The sequence below is a fragment of the Cheilinus undulatus genome, linkage group 4 (genome assembly GCF_018320785.1).
Source record: "Cheilinus undulatus linkage group 4, ASM1832078v1, whole genome shotgun sequence".
In the NCBI taxonomy this organism is placed as follows: Eukaryota; Metazoa; Chordata; class Actinopteri; order Labriformes; family Labridae; genus Cheilinus; species Cheilinus undulatus.
In genome coordinates, this window is record NC_054868.1 from 25163401 (window position 1) to 25184840 (window position 21440).

Consider the following 21440-nt stretch of genomic DNA (forward strand, 5'->3'; position numbering starts at 1 on the left):
ACTACTCTTTTTCTTCACACTACTCTTCCACCGAGCCGTTTGGGTGCCCAAAGAGTTGGATCCTTTTGCTGAGTTGAGCCGAATGATCCGGATCACTGGAATGAGACCAAATCCCCTTCGCTATTGACAGGAAGCAGCTCCTCTATCTGTGGTCCCAACACTAGTTGTTTGTTGCCTAGTAACGGGGGAACGTTGCATGGCGGATACATACACGGTACGACACATAGTATTAAATATCTGGATACTGATAAAATCTACACTTTACATTGAGGGTTTTAAAGTAATTCTTTCCTGAGCTTAAATGACGGTTGCTGGCCCCAGTGGCCTAATGGATAAGGCACTGGCCTCCTAAGCCAGGGATTGTGGGTTCGAGTCCCATCTGGGGTGAACGGTTTTGTGACACAGTCACAGAGAGTAAATACAGTATTTGTAGTAACTGATTGTAACCTGACACAACAGATGGATTTGACTCATAAGTGAAAAACACAAAAACGAGCATGTTAAGCTGTTTTGCAAGGTAAAGCGTTTGCTGAGTAAATCTGATTTGGACCTTATTGACAGACAGATATGAAGACCACATTCTGCCCCTCTTAGTAAGATTTTAACATTCACTAAAATATTATTGTCTAAGACTGACCAAAAACAAAAGCTAAGAATACAGGAGGGATTTAATGGTGGGATAAAATTATACATTTTGTACTTATCAGTACTCATATATACTGGATCAAGAGCAATAACAAAACATTTTAAAATGCTTTTCACAGTTTTTCTTAATTTTGTAGTGTTATGTCATTAAATAGCATTGTAACATGAACTAGATGTGATCAACTTTTTCTTAATCTTGCAAAGCAGATGGATACACCCATTTACTTGTTTAAACAAATCCATCTGGTGTGCCAGGTTAGCTTTTTCTAGGTTGACTGCAAGTTTGAGATGGTGCTTTCAACATGGCAACTGCCCCAGAAAGACTTCAAACAATGGCTTCAGTAGCTGATGTAACCTGGCCTTTGTTCAAAACTTTATATGGTCTGTGTTTAGCACTTAAGTATATACTAATAATACACAAACACACAATGCTGATAGATGGAATAGATAGTATAGACTTTATTTGAACACTTTAACATAAAAGCAAATTCAAGTATACATTTTAGTGAAAAACAAGGAAACGGGCATATCCATCTGCTTTGCAAAGTCAGGACAAAGCAGCAGCAGATTTGTTTTGAAAATGTATTATTTAAATAGTTTGAGAGAACAACTAAAGTTGATTTATATATATGCAAACGATTCTCGTTCTGTCTCAAGCTCAGTTAAAGATGGAGGGAACAAAACTGCACTCTCACTCTTAATGCATACATACATAATACATGTATAACAGATGATGGTATTAATTATACGAGCATATCAGAGTAAAATACAAGTTCGTTTATGTATAGTATAATTGTGGGGACTAGTCAACAGCCAACAGAGAACTGAATCTGATCATAAAATTTGCATTAGAGGAATTTAAGGTTAAATTCTGCCCATCCAATTGAAAGGCAACAATATTATTTTGACTTAGACTTTTTGTGGTAGGTACGCATCATGATTTCAGGTGCTTTTCTTTATTTATTTTATTATATATCCTTGGTAGCTTGAATTTTTGTTTAAATGTCTTGTTTTTCCTCCATGGGGTTTTGCAGTGGCATAAAAAAAAAACTAGTAAAGCTCAGAGCAGACAACCTTCAGTGTTCCAGCACATGGCTTTAATCCTTTTGCCAAAGAATCTGCTGAGTCATTGCACTCACAATAGAAGTAACCCAGGGGTGATGCTTTGTGGCTTTGTATGACAACATATTGACATGTTTTTTGAAGACAGATAATGCAAATGTTACAGCAGTCTAAATGAGCCTTCAGGAGGTGACCAATACGCGGATTATTCAGTTGTAATATTGGAGTGTGGCTCAGGTCACAATCAAATCCCAGTGACTGGACAGCAGTCCTCATGGTGTAAGGGAAAACCTCACCTTATCTCTCTGGACATTAGTGTATCCACTTATCGATGAAACCTTCAACGGGAGATCTTTGCCTTGAGTTAGAAAGACATGGCTGCATAATATAGCGCTATACTCCAACTAACAAAATTTGGATGAAATCCCATCTTCTCAAGTGCATGTTCCAGATATATCCACCACAGTCAATTAAATGCTGTTTCGCCATCAAAGCTGACAAGTACAGAGGGCTGGTGATATTGTCTTGTTGCAGAAATTCTGATATCATTTATCCTTTACCTGGGCATACACCTGGTTTGGTCTTGTTTAATTATTTTGTTGATGCACCTTCAGTCATTTAGCCTTTATTGTACTTAGAATTCCTACATTGCTGCAGACTAAGCTTACTGGTCTACATGACACAGTTTGTGAGGTCTTTCCCTCTAACATTGTACTTGTATACTTTTGCTGGTCAATCTGCCAAAGGGCATCTGGAATTCTCCTCAATCACATTTGGTCATGTTTTACGTATTGTTTTAAAAAGTGATTAGTATGTCTGTTTTCTGTGCTTCTGTTTATGTTTAAACTATTTCTGCACATAGGACTCTCTTAAGCAGGTGATCCTTATAATAATAATAAGACTTTGGGCAAAGACAAAATGACTGCACAGTTTTTGCATCTGCCTGTACATAAAGAAATCTTCTTATTCCCAAAGCACATGCTAAGGGATATGGCTTCTCTGTATACTGGTGGTTTTTGCATGTTTAATGAGTCATAAAGGAAATTTGGGCAAAACTGGCCTAGGTCTACTGAAATGAACTTCATGCAATAATATTATAAGTCACAAATGATTTTTGTTCCTATATCACTGGAGTTCATCAAGGTTGTTTTAGTACAGTGGCCCTGAAGTGCAAAACACAACTGCAAATTTAAAAAACAAATATGCAACAAAGAAAACAAAACAGCAAAAAAACTAAACACAACTGAAAAAAACCTAAACATAACTGCAAATAAAAACACAAAAAAACTAAATACAACTGCAACAGCAGTAAACACAGCGGCAAAAAAATTAACATAACTGCAAAAGCGGAACTCACATAACCTGACACGCCAGATGGATGTGTTTCACACATCCATCTGGAAAACCTTCAATACTAAGCGATTGGGAAAGGGCAGATGATCTGAAAAAACTCTGAGTGTAATTGGATGAAATTCTGTCTGTCACATCTCTACGGGCCAATCAGAGCAACAAAACACATGACATAGCAGCTACTGAGGAATAATGCAAAACATGGTGACTGTCAGTGGTGTGTGGGGGGTTGGGGTTGTTTTTGCAGTTGTTTTTTCCTCTTCTTTTGTTGTGTTTTTTGTTTTTGCAGTTGTGTTTTTTGTTTTTGCAGTTATATTTTCCTCTTCTTTTGATGTGTTTTTTGTTTTTGCATTTATGTTTTCCTCTCCTCTTGTTGTGTTTTTTGTTTTTGCAGTTGTGTTTTTGTTTTTTTCAATTGTGTTTCTGCTTTTGTTGTTGTTTTTTTGCTTTTACAGTTGTGGTTTCTGTATTTGTAGTTGTTCTTTCAGCATTGTAGTTGTGTTTAGTTTTTTTCTGTTGTGTTTTCAGAATTCTTGTTGTGTTTAATTCTTTGCTGTTGTGTTCTCTATTTGCAATTGAGTTTAGTTTTTGAGTTGTATTTTCTGTTTTTGCAAGCGTTTTTTAATTTCCAGTTGTGTTTAGTTTTTTGAAGTTGTGTTGTCTGTTTTTGCTTATATTTACTTTTTCATGTGTGATTTTTAATTGCAGTTGTGTATAGTTTCTTGTAGTTGTTTTTTGCACTTCAGGGCCACCATACTACTTTATTTATTTTGGATGATTTAAGGTTTGATAATGGCGCTTAAGCTTTCATGAGAAGAAATCAATTAGTTTTGTAATCAGGAATAAAATTATCACCAAAGGTATACTTTTCACCCAGCCTCGTTATTAAGGTACAAAGTAGCATGTGTTCGTGTTGATGTAGGTTCTGAAGTTAAAGCTTCTGTGAAGAACTGTGATTGAAGTGTGAACTTGCACAATACTGCCTTTGCCATAGTGAGCTTCATACTTGTGCATTGGTTATGTCTGTTTAATTCTCTAACAGGCTACACCTAAATGCTGGATGGCAGTGAAATTTCTCTGTGTTTTATATTAGATACAATCTATAGTCAGGGTAGACAAAGCTAACCTGGCACGCCAGATGGATGTGTTTCACACATCTATCTGGAAAAGCTCCAATACTATGCATTTGAGAAAAGGCACAGGATTTGAAAAAAACTCGGAGTGTGACTGGATGAATGTTCTCTCTGTCACATCTCTACGGGCAAATCAGAGCAACAAAACACGTGATGTAGCTGCTATCGAGCTGCGCTGGCGCAGCTACTGAGAAATAAAGCAAAATATAGCAACTATAGACATGTAAGTACTTGACTTTTGTCATTTTTGAAAAGAAAACAACTCACTGCTGTTCTTTGTTCTTCTTTTAATTGAATTGAATTGAATTGTTGTCAAGTTCTAATAAAACTGGCGCTTCAGCAGCATCCACGCTAATCTCTTCCTCCATAACTGCACCAGCTCTTGCTGCTGCTTGTTTACACCACAACTCTGCTGCGCCTGAAAGTACTGCCACTCATCGCTGATTGGTCCTGTCACTTTCTAACTGGGCCCAAACAGTTCAGATGGGAACTTTGCAAGATGGGTTCACCAGTGAAAAACAAGGAAACGGGCATATCCATCTGCTTTGCAAAGTCAGGACAAAGCAGCAGCAGATTTGTTTTGAAAATGTGTTATTTAAATAGTTTGAGAGAACAACTAAAGTTAATTTATATATATGCAAACGTTTCTCGTTCTGTCTCAAGCTCAGTTAAAGATGGAGGGAACAAAACTGCACTCTCACTCTTCACAGAATCGGACCAAATCAGCATGGGCAGAATTTTCTTCACAGTACTCATCCTGATATGTGTGAGCAGTTTCTCTGCAAAACACATTCTTGTCCATTTGGCCAAAACCTGGAAAGATGCTCAGACCTACTGCAGGGACCACCACACTGACCTGTCTCCAATCAGCAATAAGATGGAGTATGAAGTGTTCAAAAGGTACTACTGGAACAGCACAGGATCCCCTGAAGGATGGATTGGCCTGTATCTTGATTTCAACAGCCCCAGTGCATGGACATGGTCAGGAGGTGCATACGCTACCAGTATAGCAAAATATGCTCCGTTCCATCCAGCTTCAGGGAATTTCACGTACTGGAACAAACAGGGACTGTTTGGTGGCTCAGGCATCAAAAATGCTTTCTTCTGCTTCAACCTGATGGTGGATGATGAGGTGAAGACCTGGGAGGAGGCTCTGGAGCACTGCAGAGAAGCTCACACTGACCTCACTAGCCTGCACTCTGACACCGAGCGCCGTTTGGCCCTGAGCGAGATTCAGCACCACCACATCAGTGGGCAAGTGTGGATTGGCCTGCGTTACCTAGAAGACCAATGGCTGTGGGTGGATGGTGATCCTCTGTTGTACCAGGCCTGGCTCCAAGGGGGTGATCAGGATGATCAGTGTCCAATACAGAGACGCTGTGGAGCTCTAGCCAAAGAAGGACACTGGGAGAACAGGGACTGTGCGGAAAAACTTCACTTCATCTGCTATTAAATCGTATTCATTATACTTATATTCTAACATGTAATTCATTTCTTTATAGTATTTACTTTATGGCTTTTAGCCTTTTCTGAGATAGAACAGTGGATATGGTAGGAAATCAGGGAGAGAGAAAGTGGGGAAAGACATGCTGGGAAGGAGCCACAGTCCAAACTTGCGCATGGATGCCTCCTTAAAAGAGTGTAGCCCCGTCCATGACCTAACCTCAAGGCCTTCTGCATCCTTTAACATCTTGTCATCACAATCTAATTGCAAAGATTAAATGTTTGATAGTGCTCAGATTACTTTGATACTGTTATAACATTGAAAAAATCGAATAACCCGTTTAAAATTTCGATTCAACATCACTCAGTTTCTTTAATTATGAATGCTCTCTGGTGAGTACATTGTCAAACACCTTTTTAAACCCTTAAATCTGTATGAAACCAGTGAAACATACTTCAGTCATAGATAATTTATCCATACATTGTTGCGAGAGTGTGATACTTTGGCTCCACTGTGATGTGTCTTCCCTTAGCTCTCCACATTCTGAATCAATCTAAATGAGCTACAACATGTAAATGATGAACACATCAATGTATCATTAGTCATAATCCAGTTATATGATGTTATTCTGAAATGCAATTTGTCTTCTGTTTCATTAAATATGTTGTCAAAATTACATGAGTAAGGGTTTAAATTCATCCTTGTGTTTGGGTTTTTTCACACTGTGGTATTACTTCTCTTACATGGGAAATCTGAGCACCTGTAATACTGGTAAATACATAGATGGAGTGTAAAAGGTGTGCATATTTTAGTGATAAAGACTCACCTTTATTGCATTTGTCCATATTCATCTTAATAAAGTAGGGCTGTCAAACAATTCAAATATTTAATCATGATAAATCTCAGAATTTCTCTAGTTAATCAGAATTAATTGACCCTTTTTATCTAATTTTAAAATATATTATCTTGCATTTAAAACTTTTTGTTTCATACCAGATTTTTTGACTGTCTTAAACTAAGTGTAATGGACTCCCTGTTTGGACAAAGACCTGCTTTAATTTTGAAATAAAATAAGGAACTTCATGGTGATTAAAGATTATGACAGTCATTTTACCACAGACAAAGGAACTTGTTATGGGTTGAAAACTGAAATGAGGCACTAAGGTGGAGTGGTGGACTTACATTGCATCTGGAAAGTATTCACAGCACTTCACTTTTTCCACATTTTTATGTTACAGCCTTATTCCATAATCAATAATCGATTAAATATATATATATATATATTATTTTTTTTACCTCAAAACTCTACATACAATACCCCATAATGACAAAGGGAAAAAGTAGTTTGAATTTTTTTGCATATTTATTGAAAACAAAAAAACATACAAAAAAATCACATGTACAAAAGTTTTCACAGCCTTTGCCATGCCACTCAAAGGTGAGCTCCACTGACCATCCTTCAGATGTTTCTACAACTTGAATGGTGTCCACCTGTGTTAAATTCAGTTGGCTGGGCATTGTTTGGAAAGGCACACCTGTGGATATGATGTCCTCTAGTTGACAGTGCATGTCAGAGCACAAACCAAGCCATGAAATCAAGGGAATTGTCCGTAGACATCCAAGACAGGATTGTGAGACACAAATCTGAGGAAGGGTACAGAACATTTCCGCAGCATTGAACTCTTGACCTCTGACTGTGGCGAAGGTTCATCTTCCAGCAGGACAGCAACCCTAAGCACACAGCCAAGATAACAAAGGAGGGGCTTCAGGACAGCTCTGTGATTTACCTTGAGTGGCCCAACCAGAGCCCAGACTCGAACCTGATTGAACATCTCTGGAGAGATCTGAAAAGTGTTGTGTTCCAACGCTCACCATCCATCCTGATGGAGCTTTAGAGGCTCTGCAAAGAAGACTAGGAGACACTGCCAAAAAAAAGGTGTGCCAAGCTTGTAGCATCATACTCAAGAAGACTTGAGGCTATAATTGCTGCCAAAGGTGCTACAACTAAATATTTAGCATACACTGTGAATACTTATGTATATTTGTGGAAAAATATATATTTAAGTTATTTAAGTTTCAAACACACTTTTTCCCTTTGTCATTATGGTGTATTGTGTGTAGAATTTTGAGGTAAAAAAATAATTTAATCAATTTTAGAATAAAGCTGTAACATAAAAAAAGTAGAAAAAGTGAAGCACTGTGAATACGTTCTGGATTCATTGTACTTTGCATCTCTGTGGCTGCAGTGGCTTAACCAAAGTGTGCAGAAAGGAACAATAAAGTTCTTGTTACTAACATGTATGATGCTTTATTCAGTGATTACGTTACAAATAGTGACTTTGAACAAAGATCCACTTAGACTTAATTTGTCTCAATGAAAAAAGTCAACATGAGGTTTCAAAAAATGAGGAAATTTATTGACACTTAAACCAGGCAGGCACAACCAGGCACAACAAGTTAGGTCTGTACACACAAATGCACAGACCCAATACCTACAATAACATGACTATATACAATATAGTCACAGAAACACGAGATCATAGACTGTAGGAGTGGTGTAATGATGGTGACTTCCACTGTGTATTTTGGCACATGTGGGGTGGCTGGATGAACAGTTTGTGTTACACAACAAACACTTTTGTCTTTCAGTGTTTAATATTGAAGCAAAGCCTTCCCTGTAATATCACCGATCACATTTCAGTGAACATATTGCCATCATACTAACATTTATAAAGACCCTCCATGTGTTTACTTTGGATAGAAAATGATCCATTTATGTCACACTGTAGAGCACCTTGTCATTTTCCTGGCTAACGAGATGTGCCCTTTGACAGTAATTCTATGAACACTTTGATTTAAAGTAACTATTATCAATATAATTCCTCTGTTTTATAACAACTAAATAAATAAAAAAATACACCAAATTAAACACTGTAAAGGCAAAATAAAAGATATGGCCAGTTCTCCATTTTCTTACAATATTTTCTTTCAATATTTACAAGGCCAGAAACAAGCCATCTCAATACACGTCCATCCAGTGCTTACATGGATTCAGTAAAACTTTTAGAAATAGAGCAAAACAATTATGTAATGCCTCACTTGCCATTAAAATGTTGCTGTAATATGCCCACAGTCCTCTGATTTGTCACAGCAAGCAACTCACTCTAACACAGTCTGAAATTTTAAACAGGCTGCATTTCACAAAATATATAACATACAGTGCATTCATAAAGTATTCAGACCCTCTTCACCTTTTATCAATTTTGTTACGTTGCAGCCTGATGCTACAGTCGTTAAAATTTTTTTTTTCATTAATCTACACTCAGTACCCCATAAATCCAAAGGGAAAACAGATTTTTAGAATTAATTCCAAATTTTTGAAAAATAAAAAACTAAAATATCACATTGATTTTGGTATTCAGACCCTTTGCAACAACACTTAAAGTTTAGCTGAGGTTCCTCTCACTTCTCTTTGCCAAGATGTTTGATTGGAAACCCCTTGTGGTAAATTAAGTTGAATGGATATGATCTGGAAAAAACACACTTCACAGCTAACAAAGCACGTCTGAGCAAAAACAAAGCCATGAGTTCAAAGGAACTGGAAGAAGTTTGGCACAACCAGGACTCTTCCAAGAGATGGGCTGAGCTCAGCTTAACTGAGCAATCTGGGGAGAAGGGTCAAAACACATAAGAGCCAGCTTGGAATTTGCAAAAAACTACACATGAAAGTCAAGCAGGTCACCTCTCTCACTTAAAATACATCAGATACGTGTTTGGTCTGTCTCCACTGCAACATGGTAACAGACCAGACCAACAGACCAGCCAAAACCAAATGAATGTATCCATTTAAATTTCAGAATAGAATAATCCATGTTGATGCCAGACAAACGCCAGATGTATTTCCTTTCACTACATCGACAAAACGCCATAATGGGGCGTAGAAGAGCCCGTAGCCAACAGGTCAGAGGAGCCGAGGAGGGACACATTAATTTATAAAGGGTTACTGACCCATGGCAGAAGCACAAAAACCTACATGAAAGGACAAGTTCATCCTACTCTTGCAGTTCAGAACAACAGTGTCACGTGTGTTACTGTTCTATAGCACTTCAGTAGTTTGTACTCAGGTGGGATTCTGTAAGTACCGCGAAACTCCTCTGTCATGCGGGTCTTGCATTCCAGCGGCGCTGCTTTGCAATCTAAAGATTGTAGCATCAGGCTGCAAAGTAAAAAAAATTGAAAAAAGCGAAGCAGGTCTGAATACTTTCTGAATGCATTCTAAATGCATATATATCATAAAGTTTAGGAAGTATGTTGAACAATAAGGTGCTACTTAAACACAGGAATCAATGCATATTGCATTGCTTTTTTGACCTCATAAAAAGTTGAAAAAAGGTTTAAAAAAATAATAGGGAATTAACAAACTCCTGATCTTACTGAGCTGCTATCACATCACTAACTGTTAGTACCATGTGACTACCATTTCTTCATTTAAAAGAACATCTGGTTTGTTCATGCAGAGTAAAAAATGCTCCACAGATTTATATAAACTTGAAAAATAGCATAGTTTTGAGCAGTACGCCAACAAAAACTTCATTGTGATTTTCTTCCCACAATCCAGCTGTGTAAGCACTTGTGATTGTCTAAGCCCCAAAATAATGCAACATCCGCAACCATCTGCATGTTAATTGGCAATTAAGAAGCATTGCTCAATCAAATGCATGCTTTATAAATATGGCAGGAGTCAGAGCTCCCATCTCTGTGGTGCTTTCTTTTTGGTTTCCTAAGCAGATGGACACCAGCTTGCTGAGTGACCCATTTTCCTCACAGCATTTAAAACTCAAAGGTTTTCACAGGGAACGATACTGCCCGACAGAGCTACAGGCCCTCTGTTAAAGGCTTTTATATTTAAGTGCTAGCCTCATGTCAGAGTGTCCAAACATAACAGCAAGAGGAGGAATAAGATCACTTCACAGCAGGGAGTGTCACTCCAGTCATAGATTTACATAACAGTGTGCGTCAGGTGTAACATACACACCTACAGATACAAACAGGCACGTTTTCACAAACATTTAAATATATCAACAAACCACACACACAAACACACGGCATTCTTACTCTCACTTTTAAGACATTTTTTTTGCCTTTTCAAGCTCCTCCATTCCCTCTCCATCTATCACAGGACTTGCAGTGAGAAATATCTGTCATTTCATCCCTTCATATTTCATCCTGTCTATTGTTGCTCTTCAGGATTTGAGGCCCATTCTAGCCATCAGCTGTTCGTACACAGTCCAAGCCATAGCAGCCATTAGAGTGCGTCGCAGAGACCTGGGCACAGCACCGCGGAAAAAGCCAGGCATCCCATGCTCCTGAGAAAGAGAGGGAACATTAGGTACATACAGCAAAGAATCCCCCTGCTTTCTCTGAAACTGACACCTGCATAAACAAACACCCACCATGTAGATGTAGCGAACAGCGTCTGTTGTGCTCCAGTGGGACGGGCTGACTTGAATGTGGGTCTTCACCACGTCTGCAGGCTGCGTGACCAAAGATGCCATGACGCCAGCAACCACCCCGCAGCCGAAGTTCACCAGCGGAGCATAGGCTGACGAGGCAACCTCTGAGAGACAAGAGACCAGGTTACATGTATATGCCTGCTTGTGACAAGCTCTTCTCAATGCTGAGTTTGAGGCAACTTGTAATATGGAAGACGAATAAAGAAGCCTTTTAAAATATATGATTTGATTCTAAAATGTGACCACTTGAGTAGGAGAGACAACTTGAGTTTTTAGGTCTGTTCAGTGAGTCATTACGTAATTGTTAAGGATTATGATGTAATAACAGTGTCAGTCAAACCTCTAACAATTTGAACAAAAAGGATGGAAATTTGCTTTTTATGGTTATATAAAGTATTTAAGGATAATTAAGTGCGTTTAAAATGAGACTTTAAAACATACAGAAAAAGTACAAAAACATTTTAGAAGTCAAAGATTCGTTAAAAAATGTTTTTTAATTGACAACAAACTTTATCAGTCCTCTACAGCAGGGGCTCTCAAACTTTTCAGCCTACGATCCTTATAATAATACTTATTGTTACCCACTGAGGAAGCATGGGGCGCCATGTACAAATGCAGTGGCCCGGCCTCCATCACTAGCAGCAAAACAAAGCCCAACACTTAGACCAGAACTGACAGCGTGCCCACGGAGTTTACATCTTTCCTGATGGAGATTATCCGGGGCGCTCGGAGACTGACAGGAGGAGGACATGGAGCAGCACAACACCTACAGCCAGTGGGGAGGAGGCAGCGACGGCATTGTGTGTGAAGGCAAAAGCAGGGCAAACAAGCCGGGCTGCAGGCTAGGCTAAGAGCAGCCCCACACAAATCTGCCCTACCCCAAGCATCTTTCTCCCGGATACTTGCTCCTTCGCCAGCAGGATGGATGACGTGAGGCTGCGGATTTCTAACCACCGCTTGGACCACTGTGTTTGCTGCTACAGAGGAGACTCCCAAACGTAATTTTGTTGCATTTTTACAATGCAATGGTAATAAACAACGATCTATCAAGAAGGTCCCTGGTTCACTTCCCGGTCTGGGCCTTTCTGTGCGGAGTTTGCATGTTCTCCCCCTGCATGCGTGGGTTCTCTCTGGGTACTCTGGCTTCCATGTTCCAAAAACATGCTCATTAGGTTAATTGATGACTCTAAAATTGGGTGTAGGTGTGAATGTGAGCATGCCTGGTTGTCTGTCTCTATGTGTCAGCCCTGCGATTGACCGACGACCAGTCCAGGGTGTACCCCGCCTCTCGTCCAATGACAGCTGGGATAGGCCCCAGCTCCCCGCAACCCAGAATGGGATAAATGGTACAGAAAATGGATGGATGGATTTTGGCATTAATCTCACCAAATGACCATGTTTTTATTTTACATTTAACTCATTTTATGCATGCATTTTTAGTAAAAAAACACACAATTTAAAAACATTTCAAAATATTCTTTGTTTTTTGGAAGTCATCTGGCGACCTCCTGTCAGTGTCCCGTGACCCCCAAGGGAATCCCAACCCCGAGGTTGAGAACCACTGCTTGACAGAACAGGAACATCTAGTCTAAATCCTGCCTGTCAGATGAATAAAAAGATCTTACTGTACACTCTCATGACCTTAGCCTTGATTGTCAGAGGTGATACTAATCTCACCTTGAGGTAGCGTCTTCTTGGCCTGGCTATAAAACATGACGTAAATGCCAGAGAAGGGAGCGTCCCGCAGCAGCGTTGCAGTCAGGCCTGAGAACAGAGCCCTGATTCCCTCTGTTTCATACATGCTCCTCAGGGCTCCTGCCACACTCACGTAGTTGTAACAGCCACTCTGAAACAACACACCAACATCGCAAATTTATATGAAGCACTTTTTAAGAAACAGGAGGAGACTGCCTAATGCATGAAACAATGAGCTCAACACATGAAATACAAAATGTGACTTTTGTTGTGGATGTTTTTAAGTCTTACTTGTTCGAAAAACCCTCATATTGTTGAGCATCTGGGATTGTACATGAATGGCCTCTTTTTCTTATCATTTCCAAAATACATTTGTTGGATAAAAACATTTGGATTTAATGCCCCCTTTAAAAAAATGTGTCTGCTAAATATTCATTAATATTTGTAGACAAACCAATACTGTATAAATGCTTCAAAACAGGTAACAAAGACCCTTTTTCTTTTCATCAGTTTCCAAAACTGGTATCAAACATGAACTGCTGTCTTGAATTCAAAGTGAACTCTAAATAAGTAACATTATTATATGACTGCGAGGAGATGATGAGTAAAAAGTATTTAAGTCCCCAATCAGAAAAGGACAATTGTGGGTGAGAAGTGGTCTCTCAGTAAACTTCCACTTACCTCAAAGCGGGTCTTTATTACTGTGAATGGCAGCATGCAGACACCAGCTACACCTCTGGCACCCGCTCCAAGCAGAACGGCCTCGCCAGCATTGGGTGCTCGGTCCAGAAAGAAGTGCTGCTTCAGGGAGTAGAAGGTGCTGAAGTAGATGCCCACCCCAGGGATGCACCGCACAAATGACTGGAAGAGAAACACACGGATCACGTCAATTGAGAGGGTGGTCTTTAACGCGTGCCAGTACGCACTGCATCCACACAACCAATCCAATCTGGATGAACGCATCCAAGACCACTTCCTTATGCAGTCTAAGCTATCAGATTTCAATTAGCTATAATGTTTTAATCAATAATCTTCACTACTCATCATTCACACAAAGCATTAAGGCAATGGTTCCTAACCTTTTATTCTTACATCCCCCGCCCCCGCCCCAAATCTAAGAGAAGCTAAGACCCAGGAGTGGCTTGAAATAATTAAGACACCAATTTCAATTGTTTTCATTGACACATAATATTCCAACATACACTTGTTCTTCACAAAAGATCAATGTATAAACTATCCATTATTATAACAGAGTACTAGGGCCACTCTAGAAACAAAATAATAATAAAGATGGTCTGTTAATTTTCAAGAAAAAAATCAAAAAGCTAAAGTTTAAAAAAGTCTGTGATTTACAAGAAAAAAAAGTGTTTTTTTTTTTATTTTAAAGTTGTAAATGGACATGAACCAAGATGTTGAATTTTTAAGACTATGAAGTGGAACATCAAACCACTATTTTCAGTTTGGTTTCTTGTCCTTTTTTACTTTACACTGTTGTAAATTTACAGTTTTGAAAACTAAACGTTTCTGAGTTTCCAATGTCAAAATTAAAGACTTTAAAACCTTGAAATTTCAATTCTTTTCTTGTATTCTGACTCTGAAATTCTAAGTTTGAATTCTTGAAAATATACAACTTTATTTACCACTTTATTTGGTGGTTGTTCATTTTGGACCTTTGCTACATGTTTTATCATAAATACTTTAAAATATTTCAGAAAGTGTGCTACTCACTGGTGAAACTCCCTTCCACAGACTGAAGAATTTTTCCGTCCGAATAACGTTGATAAAAACCTTGAACATCCCCACCTTTGGTGCACTGCAGGAGGAAATTTAGAAAATGATTACAGACAAAGTCAAAGACACAATCATGTAGAAATGTACAAAATATTTGAGGGTCAGCAATTCAATGTCGAAAAATCTTGAACGACCAGCAGAGCCTCCATCTGTATAACAGTGTTTAAAATAAAATCCACTTCTTGCAGTTAAAATTTCAACCTCAGATCCTCAGAGGAAGTAATTACAACCCAGCAGCTTGACAGTGTGATTACATGCTGCTGGTGTGACTAATTGCCCTATATGGGTCATAACAGCAGATTCAGGCTGACACTGCCTGCAAATGTCGACCTGCTATGTTATGTGTGTTTGTGTCATCTTGTGCCTGGAGAGCATGCTGTATCTGAGTCAAAGTTAGACAGGCAAAAAGATAACACCAGAAGCATGCTGATATCCACGTATCTGACAGCATTCAGTAAAAATGTCAGACCCACACATATGTGTTCGTACGTTTGTATATCTCCATGCCTGTGTTTGTGCAGACGTACCCTGGCTTGGCATTGTTCTGCAGGGTCTGTAGTCGTGTCTTGACCAGATCTAAAGGCTGGAAAAGCAGCGTGGAGCAGGTGCCGCTGAGAGAGCCGCACATGAAGGCTTTGAGCGCTGGGTGAGCCTGAGGACAACGAGGAGAGATGGAGAGAAGGACAATAGAGGAGAGGAGTGGAGGAATGGAAATGGGCACAGAAAATAGAGGACATCAGGGATAAAGAGGGGACAGGGCAGGACCAGAGAGAGAAATCAGAATTATGTAAAGGGAGAGGGTGTTGAAGGATGAGGCAAAAATAAATATAGAGAATTACTCACAAAGTCAAAAGCTTAATGGGAAATTGCAAATAATTAACATCTCTCTCCACACTGGTCACCTCTTACTGAATGTCGTGGGCCCGAGGCATTCAAAAAAAAAAAAAGAATGTGCATGAAAAATCCTAGCAGAAAAGAAATGTGGCCCAAAATAAATAACTGCACCTCATATTCATTTTTTGCACTTTCATCACCATAAAAATATGTCTGTATGACATTTCCAGTAAAGAAAAGCAAGCCTGTAGCACAGAGCAGAAGACAGGTTCCCACAAGTGGGGATGATGGAAATGTGCAGAGACAGTTTATACACACAAACATAGACTAAAGCGAGAGCACAAAGACACAAACACTGACACAGACACACAAACTAGTGCTGTTGGGTTGAATTAAACTGAGACTTAACATTATCTGTTGTTACATGACTCATGGACTAACAGACAGTGAGGGTTTGAGACATAGGCATAGACAGACGGACAGAAAATTAAGCTGCATTTGAAGGTAAACATGTAAACAGGTGGAAGAAAATGGTAATTGTAAGGCAATGATAACAAAGTAATAGTAATGACATCAAACATAATATAAAATATCAAGCACCAGCAAAGCTGCCTGGTATATTTGATTTATTCAGTGCATACTACATGTAGCCTCTACACACGTGCCACTTTCATGCACACAATAATACACACAAACGCACTCCTACCTTCCCCAGACTGCCTGAGGCTCGGGTCTGAGAATCCTGTTTTTGCTGCATTTTGCCCTCTTTCACCTCGCTCTCACTGTGATGCTGCTCTTTGGAACTAACATGTTATAAAATAAACCTCCATCTCTTCCTCTCCCTCTCTCTCTTTTGCCCGCCGACCCACACTGAGCTTTCTCCTGCTTCTCGTCCTCCCTCCCCCTCTACCCGTTTCACAGCCAAAGCAGAAGCTTAATCCAGCCTGCGCTTTTCTATGGGTTCTATCTTTATCTTTCAGAGACACGCTCACACATCTGTATTTCACTCTTCCCCCCTCTGCAAAGCTCACTGCTAAATAGCATCTTTGTCAAACAGCATGAGTCATGAAGTGCCTGCATATGTGTGTTTATGTGTGTATGGTTTAACAATGTTTTATGGCGGTTTTAGACATGGGATTTCAGCAGGTCAACAATTCAAACAAGTCAGGAAAATCATTAATTCCATACCCTATAGTGCTATCCACCAAGGATCAAACAATCCTGCGGTGAGCTGAGACATGGCTGTCAGAATCTGACCCTATTTTGATTTTGTTTATCAGCTCGGATAAGTCTTTTACTTTACAAGAAGCAAGATTATTTTAGATTTCAGTAAAAAAAATGCACAGCTATTCTCATTATCATAAGAAGCAGTGAGACAAAATACACATAAGGCAATAAATCATCATTTTGACAGTGTTAAAATTGTCAAAAAGCTGGAAACATGTATTGGTATTTTGATATTTAAAAAGGCCGCACTCTGAAAAGATTTCCCTACTTGCTTTACTCACTGCTTCACAACTTTCTGACTCCTCACGGCAGAGCTTATGCCATGAATCAGAGTAACTTAAAAAGAAATTAATTTGCAAAAGTAGTGGCTGAAGGCAGGACAGCAGGGCAATTCTTGACAGCAGAGAAAAGAATTTAAGAGATGCTGATAATAGCTGAAACTGACACCAAACAGCACTGAATAAACACAGCACATTAACTACGCACTTAATCTTTCTAGGGGCAATTTATATTCTTCAGTTAATCAGATATCGTGGTATAACAACAGCATGATATCAATTATTACAGAATTGCTATGCAGCATTATTATTTTTATAGTGGGCCATATATTGAGTATCAAATCACACTGTGAGTTATTCTGAGATTCTGAACCAAAACAAGATAAGATCATCCTAAATCAGTGTTTCCCAACCATTTTTCATTGGAGCCCCCCCGACATGTCCCAGAGAAAAGCAGAGCCTCCCCAGGACCCAAGAGAGAAGAAAAGTGACATGCTGCCGACAAAATCAACATAGATTTTTATTGTTTCAGTCATAAAACCCTAGAAAAGGCCTATGCATGCGTTTATTATGAAAAAACCTTTGTATAAATTATTTAATAACTACTTTATCATGGTTTTAAGTCAACATTTGCGAATCTAATTTTGGCAGCCTCAGAGCAGACAAAGCCTCACGCCCCCCCGGGGGGTCCCGGACCCCAGGTTGGGAACCATTAGCCTAAATCACTGGGAAAAAAAAAAAGTATATGGTTTTGCATAGATAGCGTGTGGAGATCTTTCTATGGGCAATCCTTCAAAGTTGGAAGAAATTAGGAGCTGTCAAAAAATTGTGTTCACGATAAATCTCTAAATTTCCTTACTGTCTTAAATAAAAGGTACTTGATTCTTTGTTTCAACAAAGTCCTGCTTTATTTAAAAGATTTTTTTTTTAATTTGGGTAGATCCAAAATTATGACATAAACCCATGGAAAAAGGAACTTGTCATGGATCAAAAAGCAAATAAAGGCAAAGTTAAAAAGGTATTTGTCTGGGGAGCAGGTGGCCTAGTGGTTGGGGGTGCTCCCCATGTGCACGGGCGGCCCGGGTTCGGGTCCAGCCTGAGGCCCTTAGCCGCATGTCTCACCCCCACTCTTGATCCTGTTTCTGACTCTATCCACTGTCCTCCTCTATCTAATAAAGGCACAAAAATGCCCAAAAAATAGATCTTAAAAAAAAAAAAAAAAAAAAAAAAAAAAAAGGTATTTGTCTAATATGGCATGGTGCATGTGGTCCATGTGACTGTGGTCCATGGAGACGAAAACAATAATTCTGTTTCGTTTAGAAAAAGTTTTCCGTAAAGATGGGATCATTTCAGGAAATGTCCACATAAGCATAGAACCACTGAAAACGACTTGAAACACTGTAGTATATATGCCAAGCCTGTAAATGGCACAGTAACGCTGCCATGGAAATGCACCAAAAAGAGAGAAGAGGGCTGTTTTTGAATTGGCTTACTGCATACTCCTGCCAAACGCAGGAGTCAGTATGTAGTATGTACTGCACACTGCGCACTGCGTACTGCGTTCGACAGTAGTATGCAGTATGACTGCCAGTCAGACGATATTGTGTAGTATGCTTGGCCCGGTTTAGCTGGTTTCCGGTATACAGAAGTACGTCATACCCTGGTCAATATTAAACGATGCTACAGTGTTTTCCATCCATTTACGTACAGAAAAAATATGGGAAGTTTTTTTATTTGATTTTTCTGGATTTTTATAGCCATTGTTTTTAGCTTAGCATGTATAGGGCAGTGAAAGGACACACTTGACAGCACCTTTCCGGCCGTTATGAGCCGTAACGGCAAAACAAAAACAACAGTGACCCTATTACAACTTATTTCACTATAGTACATGTTAAAAAGGTAAAGATAAAAGGTAATGGCACTTTTTGTAACCGTCAGCCACTCCGGTGAAAGTTCCGCCGCTTTTGATACTACAAACTCTGACCCAGCGCTTTGCATTGTGGGAAACAGTAGGCGAAGCAGACTGGTCCGATGCATACTGTGAAATTTTCCTGAATCAGTGCGTCATCTGGATGTTTTTTAGCATACTGCAACTTTCACATTTGTTCGCATACTGCATACTACATTTTGGGCAAATCAGTACGCACTGCTAGTATAGTAGGGAAATTCGAAAACAGCCGAGGATTACAGAAAACTGACCCACACTTTCTCCTAGTTGCCCTTCTGGTTGTTCTCCGTGGTTGATTTAAGAACATCTGGTGTATGCTGTTCTCGGTGGTGGTAAAGGAGCATCAGATTTTGCTGTAAAAGCCATAATAAGTTCAGTAGTTTCTGCAGCATGAACAATCCTGTAGTCCGCCATTGTTGTTTTGGTTCCTTATGCGGCATAAGTGGGCTACGCTATGTATGACATAATCATTTCAAGAAAGATGCAGTTGGTCGTCCACATGGAGACGAAACGCTTAGTATTTACAGATTTGTTCAGTCTGGGACCTGGTTTCAAAAAGTTGCATTTACGGCCTCCCAAAACGCTGTTTCCGTGTGGATGAAACACGGATATGACAAAAACTTTTGCGTATTCGAATTAATTTCCATGTGGACGGGGCCACAGTTGGTAGAGTTGGTCAACTTGCAATTGTAAGGTTGTGTGGGTTTGATCTCCAGCTCCTGCAGTCACATATTGATGAGTCCTTGGGCATGACACTGCTTCCATTGCTTCCTTGGTGGCAGGTAAACGGATATGAAGGCAGTTGAATGGGATAAGCCAATGCTGAGGGACAATTCTCCATAGCAACCTCTTCCGTCAATGTGTGAATGAGGAGCAAATGGTGTGAAAGGGTATGAACGAGTAGGTGTGACCTGTGGTGTAAATGTGCTTTGAGTAGTCAGATTACTAGAAAAGGCTCCTAAGTCCATTTATCATTTACATTAAGGAACAGGGAGTGGCAAGGTCATGTCACAGGAGTTGCACTGATTATGCACCTAAATTAATGCCTTCATTCTGGCAGTTCTAATAGAAATGTTTAAATTGTCACAGACTTTTACGATGGAAAATTTCCAGCCCTTCAATTTGGCTAAATGGTATCAAGATTGCACCAATACAGTCAACATGCCTGTGTGTTTTATTGAATGATTTTAATTGTAGAAAATCTACAATTTGGAGAAAATGATAATATAGATTTCATCTCAAACTTTCCATCCCCTTTGCCCAGATGACTACAAGATGGACAGGTTGAAAACGCATTTTATTCACAGTACATTATGCTCAAATGGTGCGACATTACGTTGGACAGGGTGCTTCTTTGTGCATTTATCTTTGCTGGCTAGTAGACATATTTGCAACATCCAACATCTTTGTTGCTTGAGAACTAATTAGTTGCAGTCAAAGTGTGATGCTGCGTAATGGATGTAAGGCCACGACACACGCGTGCTCATTTTGACATCTGGTCGATTTAACACTCGGGATTGTTTCCCAGGTGCACTTCAACTGTTTATTTATACTGGACAGTAAAAGCTGAGAAAACCGTTACTGAACCGTCTGACATGTTCAGCTCTTTGGTTAAGATAACGATAACAAACAGCGCGTGCAGCCTGTTTGAGTACTCACCGCTGCTAACTCCATCTTTGACCTGGATGATGAGTCGGATGAGTCCAGTTTCTTCCCCCCCTGGTTAATTTCAGACAACGCAGTTAACAGTGGGGAAAAACACATGACAGTCACGAATCTCATCTCAAACTTATAAAACTGTTTGCAAACTCTGAAAGCAGCTAGCAGCAGATAAATACGTTAGTTTAGCTAGCGCTCAAAGGATGCTACAGTAAGGTGAAGACTAAAACATCTGGTTGACAGAACAAAAAAAATCCGACAAACCGGCTGACTGTATCAGTGACACAGCACAAAATCCAATTGTTTCAAAGTGTCAGGCGTAAACAAAGTGTTAAAACATCTCAGCTGTTACGAAATATTTTGACTTTTCCAGTTGCACAGCTTGACTGGCCATCGCTGCTAGCTACGTTAGCATGCTAGCTCTTCTTACCTGACTTTGAAGTCTTGTTAAGGACAGATGAAAGAGGTGGTCTTCCTTGTCAGTTTCACGAAAGCCATCTTTTACGTTTAATACAGCGATCAACCTGAGTTTTATCGTTGCAAAGATAAAATAAACGCGTTAATTTCTGAGATAGATACAGGGCTATTTAGAAAAGGTTGTCAGCTAGCCTGATGTTGTTGTTAGCTAGTTTACCTGAGTAACTTAGTTAACCTCAGTTTGTATCTGTTGTATAAACTATGTTACGTTATTATATCCTGACGTGGACCGCGAACCACAATCTTTAACTTAAAGAAAAGTTTAGCCGCAGTGTTTTAATTATGTGGGACAGACGGACGCTGTCTACTTCTCTGTATGCTGCTGAGACTGTTAGCATCCGGCTAGCAAAGTTCACCACCAGTTTGGAGGGGGGCATGCATCAC

The 21440-nt window shown here is 39.5% G+C and overlaps 1 protein-coding gene and 1 non-coding gene across 3 annotated transcripts; one reads left to right on the forward strand and one right to left on the reverse strand.

Moving 5' to 3' along the window:
• The first annotated feature begins 314 nt into the window (after nucleotides 1-314).
• trnar-ccu lies at nucleotides 315-387 on the forward strand. The gene has a single exon. It is a non-coding gene; the product is annotated as a tRNA-Arg (tRNA).
• Nucleotides 388-7913: 7526 nt separating this feature from the next.
• On the reverse strand, nucleotides 7914-21440 carry slc25a38b (solute carrier family 25 member 38b). 2 transcript variants are annotated; one of them, XM_041785392.1, is made up of 9 exons: nucleotides 21214-21440; nucleotides 21010-21103; nucleotides 20580-20639; nucleotides 15161-15285; nucleotides 14571-14655; nucleotides 13524-13703; nucleotides 12825-12993; nucleotides 11088-11251; nucleotides 7914-11000 (listed from the first exon to the last, which is right to left on the reverse strand). In XM_041785392.1, the coding sequence occupies exons 3-9, from the start codon at nucleotides 20592-20594 to the stop codon at nucleotides 10878-10880; spliced, it is 861 nt and encodes a 286-aa protein (XP_041641326.1). In that variant the 5' UTR covers nucleotides 20595-20639; nucleotides 21010-21103; nucleotides 21214-21440; the 3' UTR covers nucleotides 7914-10877. The 2 variants fall into 2 exon arrangements, with proteins under 2 accessions (XP_041641326.1, XP_041641325.1); XM_041785391.1 differs by having other exon boundaries at nucleotides 21010-21440.

Coding starts and splice junctions, on each gene's coding strand:
- slc25a38b (XM_041785392.1), bottom strand. Junction 14,656..15,160: donor CAGAACAATGCCAAGCCAGG/GTACGTCTGCAC, acceptor TTCCTCCTGCAG/TGCACCAAAGGTGGGGATGT. Junction 12,994..13,523: donor TAATAAAGACCCGCTTTGAG/GTAAGTGGAAGT, acceptor GTGTTGTTTCAG/AGTGGCTGTTACAACTACGT.